An 11,732-nucleotide genomic window follows, 5' to 3' on the forward strand; every position below is an offset into this window, starting at 1 on the left:
TAAACTCCCGTCTGCGCTACCTTCTCCTCCGACCTTTCCAAGCTTCGTTAGTCCTTTGGGTCCGGCTCCGTGAAGGAACACAGAACCCGAAGGAGCACACGGCGCTACGGTCTCCTCCTACACACGCCGAGCACACAGCGCTCAAAAAGTGAGTGACCCATCGCCGAGGGGCAGAACCCAAAGGAGCACACGGCGCTACGGTCTCCTTCTACACACGCCGAGCACACAGCGCTCAAAAAGTGAGTGACCATAGCGGAGGGACCAGATCTCACTCAGCGAAACACAGTACAGCGGGGTCTGCACAACCACTGTTCGCAGAGCAGGCTCCGCCCTTGCCCCGCCCTCCCAGCGCGCCGTTGGGGAGGGGCACGAGCCAGCGTGACGCAACAGCCGCCGGCCGGTGATTGGATCTTCTGGTGCGCCAGCCCAGAAAGGGGCGTGTTTGTGCTTTCTGATTGGTCCTGGTGCTGTGGGGGCGGGGCTGGTAGGCGCGGTCCAGGGAGCTGCTGCGGCTGGCCGGATGGGTTCTCGTCTCTGTCTCCGCTGAGGCGCGCTCCCGTGGGCGCCCGGCCGGCTAGCAGTGCCGCGCCAAGCATGAAGGGCGGCCCGGCCGGCGCCACCATGCAGGAGACCTTCGGCTGCGTCGTTGCCAACCGCTTTCACCAGCTGCTGGACGACGAGTCGGACCCATTTGACGTCCTGCGCGAGGCCGAGCGCCGGCGCCAGCTGCAGCTGCCGCGCAAAAAGCGCGACGAGGCTGGAGCCACGGCCCCGGGGCCCAAGCCCGGCGTAGGCGGCCGCAAGGGGTCCCGCAAAGAGCGCAAGGGTCCCGCGAGCCCCGGGGGTGCCTTGCCACCGCCACCGCCACAGCAGGGTACGGAGGTCACCCTGCCTCGGCCGAATTTCGGGACGGTGGGGTGATCTCTCGGGCCGGGATCCACACGGGGGTTCCCCAGACTCTTCCGAGGTGCGGGACCCCGGAGTAGGCGGAGTGGAGGGAGGTCGCTGGCACGAAGACCAGGGTCGTGGGGACCCAGCGGGAGCCTTTTCCGCTCGCTTCCTGGCCTCCGCGGTCTTGAGGCGGTTGCGGACCCGGTGGAGGACGGAGAGGGGTCGGCCTGTGTGGTCAGGCCCTGTGCCTTCCCCTCCGCCCCACACCTCAACTCCCAGGGCAGCGTGCTGTGTGGACGGGGTGTGCGACTTGGGATTCATTCGAGCTGCTGTAGGAGAGAGGGGCTGACCTTCCACGCAGAGCGTGCGCGGTCTCCCGTCTCGGGTGAGCAGGGAGGTCAGGGCACAGCCTGCGGAGCGGCCCAGGAAGGCAGGGAGAGGACCATGGCTAGGATGAGCAGCGCGGCCCCTCCAGCCAGCGCTGGGCCGGATAGCTGCTGGCCTGCAGCGGCTTGTTTCTGGCCTGATTAAAAATTGCATTCCGACCCCAAGAGACTGCGGTTTCCACTGGGCTTTGACTTTAGGTAATGTTTACCTTTATGAGAAATCCAGAGACATCGCTTGAGAGTCAGAACATAAAGAGGTTGGAAATTACTTGATTTTTTAAAAAGTTATTGGATATCCCAGTACGTATATGACCCTCTTTAAGCAATAGGAGAGAACACTTGAATTATGTTCTGTGTTTTTTGTCTTAAATTTAGATAAATACAAGGCAAGTGGAAGCATCAAGGAAAGCTAAGCTGCCTCTCTACTTGTATTTTCCCACTTATTTTTTAACAAATGAAAATGGACTATAATTTGAGAGTGTGAGACTGAAGTGAGGAGGTGTTAATATGATTTTTAGCCTTTTAAAAAATGTGTTAAAACTAAAACTCAAAATATATGTTAAATGAAGACCCTGTAATTTTCCTAGTGTAGGTACTATACTTACATGCATGAATTTATATGCGTAAATGTATAGTGCTGTTTCTTTTGCTAAACTTAAATGATATAAACGGGGTTGCAGCCTACTTTTCTTATTTCACATTGCAATCTAATGTGCTTATATGTTTCCCTCCATTGGTGGTTCAGCCTCAGCAATCAGACTTACGAGATGTGTGTTAAAGATCCTTAGTTGATTTTGAAGTTAGACATTATTGTAGCTTCTTGTCAAGTATGCACAGTTTCAGAAGTAAAGATCTCATTAATTCCTATCAAAGTAGCTACTGTACTAAATTTATCATGATGGGAGTTAGGGAACAACTTTCAAGGTCTTGTTAGTGCTAATTGGTACAAAGGATTGTGCTTGTCTACACTCAAAATCTTTAATTTGAATGTTGTACGTGAAAGCTTAGTGTAGATAAATTTCACATATGAGATTTTAAAAATGTTAACTCCCCCAAATGTGGAAAGGGCGAGATTTCTCCATGAAAAAATGTAGGCTTTTAACATCCTGAGCTTGTGTCTAAAGGTTGTTTGCGTGAGCCTGGCCCAATAAATTCATTCTTGAATTACCAGATGCTATTCTAACTTTGCTTTTCTGGTCTTTCAGAACTAAGGTCTTTGAGCTAAAGCTCAACTTTTTTTTTTTTTAAAGGAAATCTTACTGTGTAAATTTTGTTGTGTTTGTTTCTCCTGTGGGCTTGGTTGAGCTAACACCGTGAAGCTGCATTTGCCAGCCTTTTATTGAAAAGAGCTGGTGAGATGTGGCACGTGCGCTGCTGCTCGGAGCTGCTGACCCAGCACAGAACAAGCTAGGTTAAGTCGCAGCCTTGATCTTTTAGAACTAAATATTGAAGGGAAAGTCAGTCACTGATTACCTTTGTTTTGGGGGGTTTTTGAGGAACCATGAAGCATTTGCTGGGTATTTATGATCATCCTAGTAAGCAGTCAAATTGCATTTACCAGTTTTCAGTTTATACCCAGAAATGTCATAGTTTAGATTTTGAGTGGTGAATTTCCAATTTAATTGATAGAGTTAAAAGATAAGCTGCAGAAAGGAGGCAGGATGGGTAATTCTGTAGTTCAGGATTTAAAAGTGTGCTAAAACTTGCAGATAGGAAATCTGATGCTGTTCTAAAATGGCTCTCCACACTGAGAGAAAAGTATTGAGAAGCATTGTTACTTCTGACGAATGTCCTGGTAACTTGCGTTTTGGTCTGTTAATAATTTTGTGTTTATTAGGTTATTTTCAAAATCGCATTTTTTCTGCATTGTATTTCAAAAGCCTCTTCCAGTTTTGGTCTTCTGGTACTATATGTTTCTACAATAAAAGCATAGTGCTCTATATATGATGACATCTTTCCTGTGCCCTAACCATGTCACAAGAATGGATTGTGACCTCACTCTAAGTTGGATGCACATTGCACTTAGATGTTTCTAGGTTATAGGATATTAAAGATCATAGCTAATTGATTTCAGGTCTGTTGTCCAAGTTTTAATTTCACTCTAAGGGAGATAACTTTGTGTTAAAGGTAGTAAGTTGCACAGTTTTGTTAGTGGTGTCACAGACATGTCACTTTACAATGAGGCCAGTTGGGGCTGGGGAGATAGCTCAGTAGAGTAAGCGCTTGCCTGGCAAGTGCAAGGGTCCCAGTTCTGCCAAAAATAAATAAATAAAAAACATAAAATAAAATGAGGCCAGTTAATGTTTACTTGTACTCAGACTATAAAATGCAGACAAAAAAATATTACATGGACCAGGCATGTAATCCCAGCACTAGGGAGGCAGAGTAGAAGGAAAGCCATGAGTTTGGAGCCAGCCTGAGCTACATAAGTGAGTTCAGGGGTAGCCTTCACTACACAGAGACCTTGTCTCAAACAAAACAAATTATATAGAAATATACATATATTAAAAGTCATGTGTATATCTAAGAGGAATCCAGCAATTTAAGCATACTCATTAACAATAAATTTAATATATTTTAGCTATATAACCAATGTGAAGAACATTTTTTTTCTGTATTTTAGGGAACGGTCTACAGGGTGTTCAGGATCTCACTACTAGATCAGACTCATAATGATTCTTCTGCTTAAAGCCTCCCAAGTGCTGGGATTACAGGCGTGCCACCACGCCCAGTCTCAGTTGCTATCTCTGCACACCCCAGGGGCGGGGCTGGTACAGCAGGACAGGGGATGGAACCCCCAGCCATGTGCCTGCTTGCAGGCGCTTTAATCTGCTGAGCTATTTGGTCGGCCCTTGTGAAGAATAATTTATACCAAGAAATATTGTAGTAAGCAGAGAGTAGTGGTGCATATCTGTAATCCCAGCACTCTAGCAGGCTGAGGCAAGAGGATCTCAAGTTTAACAGGATGAGGATATAGCTCAATGCAAAGGCCCTGGGTTCCCTGACATTTTTAGGAGATGATTTAAGAAGTGACAAATTCTTCACAAAATACCAGGTGTTAATTTCAAGCATAGATTTAAAAATTTAAGCCCGGGGATGTAGCTCAGCAGCACAAACACCTACCTGGCAAGCACAAAGTTCTGAATTTGATTCCCAGTACCAAAATAATAATAATTTAAAGCATAAAAAAACTAAATGAGAGCAGTAGGGAAGAAGAGAGAGAGGAAAAGACTAGAGTAGCCCCTGAACCCTGTCCTTAGCCTTGCTGGGTATGAATGTCTCAGTGGGTGAGAAAGATGAGGCCTACGAATATTGACTGTACTCAGAATGTACCAGTTGGGGCTCATACTTAAGAAGTATGATACCAAGTATATACATCTCATCAAAAGCAAGAAAATCTGTTTTTAACATAAAGGTGCAATACAAACTGTTTCAAAATGACACCTTCAGGAGCCGATGCATAACCATAGGCCTTTATGTACAGTTGAGATCCTGAAAGTAAAATCTGAAATGCCGGGAATTTTTCCTTTAATTTTCTGAAAAGAATTTATAACCATATTTGGTAAAGCTACCCCTGTTAGTAATTTATTTAGTGAAATATATCCATAGCTGTTATATAACCTTCTGCTTACAACAGTATTTCTTGGTATAAATTAGCGAAATATATTTAGCGAAATTTAGTAATTTATTTAGTGAAATATTTCCATAACTGTGTGGATAACCACCACCTTCTGCTTACTACAATATTTCTTAGTATAAATCATTCTTCAGGGGCTGGGAAGATAGCTCAGTAGAATAGAAGATAGCTCAGTAGAATAAGTGCTTGCCTGGCAAGTGCAAGGGCCTGAGTTCAATCCCCGGTTCTGCCAAAAAAAAAAAAAAAATCATTCTTCACATTGGTTGTACAGCTAAAATATTAATGGGTGTGCTTAAATTGCTGTATTCCTCTTAGGAATCAAAATACCTGTAGATGTTTAAAAATCTTGTAGCTTACATGTTTTAAAATCTTGTACTTTCTAGGACATTTAGGAAAGAGAGATTTAATAGTAAAGTTTTGTTTAAAAGTGGTAAGCTCTAGGTAGTTGGATCTGCAGCTTTTTTAAAAAAATAATTTTATTGAGAAAAAGTATGGAACACTTCGCGAGTTTGCAGCTTTTTTGTTCTTTGAAATTTTACTTCTCAAAATTTTTCAGGGATCTAGGAAAATGAAAGAAGTACCTGTGAAGTTTTACACCACTCTTGTGGAGGTTGTGTCCAGCTTTTTGCTTTGTTTCTGTTAGCAGGCCTGGGGCGTACTTCCAGAAGAGAGGAGGTTCAAGGATGGAACGACAGCAGGGGGACAGAGGTGACACCAGACAAAGCTGAGCGGCGATCCTACAGGGAATATCGACCCTATGAGACCGAGCGGCAGGCGGACTTTACAGCCGAGAAGTACACAGATGAAAAGTATGTGCTGCCACCCTTAGAGAGAGTGGGGTCTCAGGGTTTGCAGGAAGTGGCCTTCCTGATCTGTCCAGAGTGCAGGCTGGGAATGGTGGCAGATCCCATTACTTAGGTGACGTAGGAAAGATCTTCATTATCTCGTAGTTAACCTTATGTCCTGGTACAGGAAATGATTTAAAATAAATCGAGAGGGGGCAAAGCTGGGTGAAAGTGCTGGCATGGTGTGCGCAAGGCCCTAGATTCCATCCCCAGCAAGTAAAATATAGTATTTGCTAAGCAAAAAGCACTCATAACAAGTTACACAGAAGTGCTTAAAATTTCTTTGAAGTTCTAGACTAGGGAGTTATTTTGAATTAAGGTTATAGTTTTGATTTTACTTTACTAATTCAATACTGTCTTTGGAGAGTAAGACCGACAAATATTCTTCTGTCCCTAAATTCTTTATATGTATTTCCTAAAAACGTGGTATAATGATCAAACCCATAACACTGGTACAATACCATGATCTAATTTTGTAGATTATCTAAGCTGCGTATTGGTTTACATTTCATCAGTTGACCTAATAACAAAAGAAAAAACCTTTCTGATTCAGGATGCAGTCTAGGAATATGCATTACACGTTGTCTCCTTTAATCTGGAGTAGCTCCTCAGTCTTCTTTCTTTCTTTCTTATATATGTATTTGGTTATGACAGGGTCTCACTATGCAGCTCCGATTCATGGTGATCCTCCAGCTTTCAGCCTCCCTGGCACTGGGATTACAGGCATGTGCCACTGTGCCCAGACTTTGGCTGGCTCAGCCCACCTAGGGGGCGGGGCTGGTGCCATCTGTGGTGCCTGGGATTGAACCTGTGCTTTGCCTAAGCTTGCTTAAGCAGGCCCTTTAGTCTGCTGAGTTATCTTGTCAGCCCTAGTCTTCCTCTTTCTTTATGCATTTGACATTTATAGAGTGTGAGCCAGTTCTGTCTTATGCCCATGGCACCTGTGTCCTTTGCTTTATTAATGTCTTTGAGGGCATTTTTCACACCCAGGAATCTGAATGTATCTGATGTGTCTTTGTGGAATGAGATGCTTCCGTTTGATAGGAACACCAAGAAGGCAGTAAATGTGTGCTTCTCGGTGTGCCATATTAGATATATGTAGGGAAGTGTAGTGTTGTTTTGTGTTTTGAGATAGAGCCTCGGTATGTAGCTCAGGCTGGCCTTGAACTCACTATGTGACCTAGACTGGCAGTGGAACTGTGGACAGTCCTCCTGCCTTGGCCTCCTAAGTACTGAGATTACAGGCGTGCGCCACCATGCCGGGATCAGCAGTTCAAGGAAATTTGAATTATTAAGTCCTGTGGTGGGCTGGGGAGGTAATGCCATGGTCGAAGCGTCTGCCTGGCACTCACAGGGACCCAAGTTTGATCCTTGGTTCCATATGCTGTGCAGACCCTGAAACCGGGCATGGTGGTGCACACCTGTAATCCCAGTGCTGGGGAGCCTGTGAGACAGGAGGATCACTACGAGAGTCTGAACTGTGTAGTGAGACCCTGTATCAACAACAACAACAACAACAACAAAAATCCTATGATACTGGAAATTATTTTCTTTGGTTTCTTATCAAATACTCTTCTGATAATAAAAGTTAGATGTTTAAAGAAATAGTCACTATAGACAGTTTGGCAAATTTATACAGTTATAAAGAAAAACTACCAATCTTTTAAAAAATTTTGTTTGTTTATAGACATGCCATACCATATTGTCCAGGCTAGCCTCAGACTCACTATACAACTACCAATCTTTAAAAAATTTTTATTTAGGGGCCAGGGAGATAGCTCAGTAGAATAAGTGCTTGCCTGGCAAGTGCAAGGGCCTGAGTTCAATCCCTGGTTCTGCAAATAAATAAATAAATAATAAAATAAAATAAAAATTTTTATTTAGAGACAGTACGTCTGGCCTAAACTTACTACATAGCCTAAGCTGGCCTTGAAGTTGCGGTAATCCTCCTGCCTCAGCCTCCCAAGTACTGGGATTTCAGGCAAGTGCCACCATGCCCAGCAGAACTATAAATCTTGTTATGATTGTTCTTAATGTTATGGCCTGTTTTCTTCTTTTTCTTTTTTTTAATGTGTTGCTCTGCTTTGACCAGATGATAAGGCACATTAAGTTTTTGTAGTCTTTCTTTTTCTCTTGATACGGCATAAACATTTTGCATGTCATTACTAATGTTTGGTTGCTGTTTTTAATGACTGTTACGATCTTTTCTTTGGATGTATCATAATGTAACCACTCCCCTAGTGTTGGACATTTGCTCAGCTCCCAGGTTTTGTTGTTATCAGTGATACCTGGTGAGCAGCTTTTGACACCTGATGGCATCTCCTGGGTTGAGTCGTAAGAGTGGAATTGCAGCTGGACCTGCAGCGGTGGTTCCAGGCAGATGTCTAAAGCCAAATCCAAACCTCTGTGCCTTGTGCAGGGCTGAAGGGATGTAGGTAGCAAGATTTATACTTCTCCTGGGCAAGCGCCTGAAATCCCAGTGCTTGGGAGGCTGAGGCAGGAGGATTACTGCAACTTTGAGGCCAGTTTGGGCTATGTAGTGAGTTTAGGCCAGAGGCACTGTCTCTAAATAAAAATTTTTAAAAGATTGGTAGTTGTACAACGAGTCTGAGGCTAGCCTGGACAACATGGTGTGGCCTGTCTATAAACAAAAGTTTTTTAAAAGATTGGTAGTTTTTCCTTATAATTGTATAAATTTGCCAAACTGTCTATAGTGTGAAAACAGAAACTGGGGTGCAGGAAAGTTGAGACACAGTGATAAGTCACGACTGTGGTACCCATCATTTGCTGTTATCATTATCTTTGAGGAAATTTTTTTACCACATTTTTCCAGACTTACATATAATATATATGTCAAAATAATAAGTCAAAGTGCAGATTTTCCTTATTTGATTGAAAAATGATATCACCTCAAATTTCTTCGGTACATCTGTGGAACAGAATTGTAGACTGTTGGTAATTTTGAAAGATGATCTAAACTCAGCCTTCAGTTTGTACGCACAGATAGCAGACAGACAGGGATCAGCAGTCCCAACTCTGGTCGCAGCCAGCTGAACTGGATTGTCACCCGGCCCAGGCTGGACATGTGTTCCTTTAAAAGCAGAGCCCATTTGGCACTGGGCTGGACTCTAGTGTCTGAGGCGCAGACACCAGCTGCACCATGTGGGCTGCGTTGTACCTGCAACTGTTGTTGTCGGTGTAGCGGGAATATTTCCTTAGACTCCAGATGAACTGAACTCTCAGATCATTAGGAAATTGTCTGGATTCATTTTGGCTCTTTAATTTTTACACCTCTCTACTGGGTATTTGAAATTAGTAATAGTTAAAGAGGAATTGCTTGCCCAGATGTTTAACTCCTCCTTTCTCCAAATAAAGAAAAAAGTTGTGGCATAATATATATACTGCAAATTTACCATTTTAATCATCTCTAAGTATACTGTTCCTTTGCATTAAGCACATTCACGCTGTTACACCCCCATCTCCTCGATCCACCTCCAGAACTTTTATCCCCCAAATTGAAACTGTACCCACTAAACACTGACTTCTCATTCACACTCTGTGAGCGTGGGACTCTATCTGAGGAGCAGGTGCTCATGTCTCCTTGTTAGCTTTTCCTTACTGGAACAGAACCCCAGAGGTAATCAATGTAAGGGGAGGAAAGGTTTGTGTTGGCTCACAGCTATGCTGGTGACCCTGTGGCTTTTCAACTTGAGTGGGGCAGCACATTATGCTTAAGTGTGTGGTAGAAGTCTTTTCAGAGACCAGAGTCCCAAAGTGCCCCCTGAGTAGCACTGTGAGCTGGGGGCCTTCCCGGTAGTGCTATGGGCTGGTGACAAGTTTATACAACATAGGACTTTGAGAACCGTTCTATGTCCAAACTCTAGAACTAGGATTGTTGCATGACAGTGAATTATGGATATGTAAAACAATGTTTGGCTCAAATGCTATTTTCCTTCTTTTTGCTTGTGAGTTTGCCAGAAATCTTCCTAAATGTAGTACAGGATCACTCAGTCTTCACAAATCTTTATAAAAAGAAGATACACTTTATAATATAGTGATTATAAAAAACTGATTATGAGAACTGGACCTGATGGCTCATGCCTGTTATCCCAGAACTCGGAAAGCTGAGGCAGAGGATCATTATAAGTTTGAGCCTTGCCTGTTACATAGTAAATTCTTTTTTTTTTTTTTTTTTAGATACTTTAGTTCTCCTTTAATTTTTTTTCCATAATTTTATTGAGAAACAAATAGCAATGAGACAGTTTCAAACCAAATTGGTAGGACAGTTTCAATAATTAACACATTGCATACTGTGTTCCTAATGGTTATTTGTTGTACAAGATGCACACATATCCTATTTACAAACACTATTAGAACAAAATCCCTCTATTCATTGAATTAAGAGAATGTAGCTATATATGTATCCTAACCATCTTGAATACACAGATACCAAATGGTCATTCATCTGTATCCCCTATTTACAAACACCATTAGAACAAATCACTCTATTCATTAAGAGAATGTAACTATATATCTATCCTCACCACTTTGAATACACAGATACAAAATGGACATTCATCTGTATACCCTTTTTTTAAGTTCCATTATTTGAATATTATAGGTGTGTAAACTCAGCAAAATGTTCTAAAAGAGTCCAGTAGCCCATAGTAGTATTGGATCTTCTTAGCTTTTGTTTCTGATAAGGTCAGATCCCCTCAGGATTTATCCTGAGACCTTGTACCTCAGTTTGTAGATCCTTTGTCAGTGTCAGCCATGTGGATGAGTCACAGTCATTGCTTGGCCAATATGCTCTCTGTAAAAGCCTGAGAGAATGTTTTCTCTCCATGTGACTCTCCTTGGGCACATTCTACATCATCAATCACTTTCTTCTTTGGCCCTATAATCTCCTTGATCAGAAAATTTGGGACACAACTGAGTTACATGACGTTACAGTACAGGTTCTCATATGTCCTGAGTCTTAATTGACCTTAGAAGGCAAGGGCCAAAATGTTGGCTTTCCTTGTGGCCCTCCTTTTTCTCTAATTTTGGTCTGCAAACTTAGGTTGTTAACCATCCAGAAGACAAGCTTATTGTTATTACCATACAACTTAGGCTGTTGAACTTAACCTCACTGTCTGTCTGAATATCAAATATCTTAGGCATAACATGGAACAGGTATTTTTCATCAAGTATTGATATGTTAAACTTTAAGTCCCTATAGAATATGATGAAAAAATTTTAAATATTAAAATATATTTTAAAAATAGGAATAAAGAATTATGTGTTTACACATAAGTCCAGAAATCTAATCATGTACAGCAAGACAGTCCTGCAGCACTCCTTTTCCTATCTCCTGCCTTCATTTACCACCCCCTTCCTTTTTAAACAATCATCTACCCGAGAGCCAGCATGGCAGCAACCGGCATGTCATGACAAGCAGCATGTCTTCAGAAGACCAGAATGACAGGCACTCCAAGCATGAACCTACTATTACAAATTGCCATCTTCAGTGCAGTTGCTTAACATAGTAAGTTCAAGACCAGCGTGAACTACATACCAAGACCCTGTCTCAAAAAAATAAATAAATAAAAAGAAAGTATCATGAATGTATTTAATTAGGAGAAAAAGGCTGTGGAATAAAAAGTGTTTTCAAAGCTGGAAATTGCCAGAACACACTAGGTGTTTTGATACCTGGAATCCAACTCAGGACCGTGCATTTGCCAGGCAGGCACTGTGCTACTGAGCTGTATCCCTGGCCCTACAGGGCTGCTTTTAGGCTTGGTTTCAATCACTGTTTTGAAACAATTTAATAATTTGTTGGTATCTGATCTAAATTTCTGTACACTTAGACCAGATTTTTATTGTGACCTTATTTTTCTTTTTTTAAATTTTATTTATTTATGTGTGTGTGTGTGTGTGTGGCCAGCTCAGCCCACCAGGGGGCAGGGCTGGCTGGCATGTGGTGCTGGGGGA

General features: G+C 42.6%; 1 protein-coding gene across 2 annotated transcripts in view; it reads left to right on the forward strand.

The window, feature by feature from the left end:
- Positions 1 to 466: 466 nt before the first annotated feature.
- The window catches only part of Habp4 (hyaluronan binding protein 4), a 30,791-nt gene continuing 19,525 nt past the window's right edge, over positions 467 to 11,732 (forward strand). The window contains exons 1-2 of one of the 2 annotated variants that reach the window (XM_023703998.1): positions 467 to 874; positions 5,558 to 5,723. In XM_023703998.1, the coding sequence (XP_023559766.1) occupies positions 595 to 874; positions 5,558 to 5,723 (446 nt within the window). In that variant the 5' untranslated portion in view covers positions 467 to 594. The remainder of the gene's footprint in view (positions 875 to 5,557; positions 5,724 to 11,732) is intronic. The other variant, XM_023703999.1, reaches the window with a different exon arrangement.

This window comes from Octodon degus, unplaced genomic scaffold, assembly GCF_000260255.1.
Source record: "Octodon degus isolate 3935 unplaced genomic scaffold, OctDeg1.0 scaffold00184, whole genome shotgun sequence".
Taxonomy (NCBI): domain Eukaryota; kingdom Metazoa; phylum Chordata; class Mammalia; order Rodentia; family Octodontidae; genus Octodon; species Octodon degus.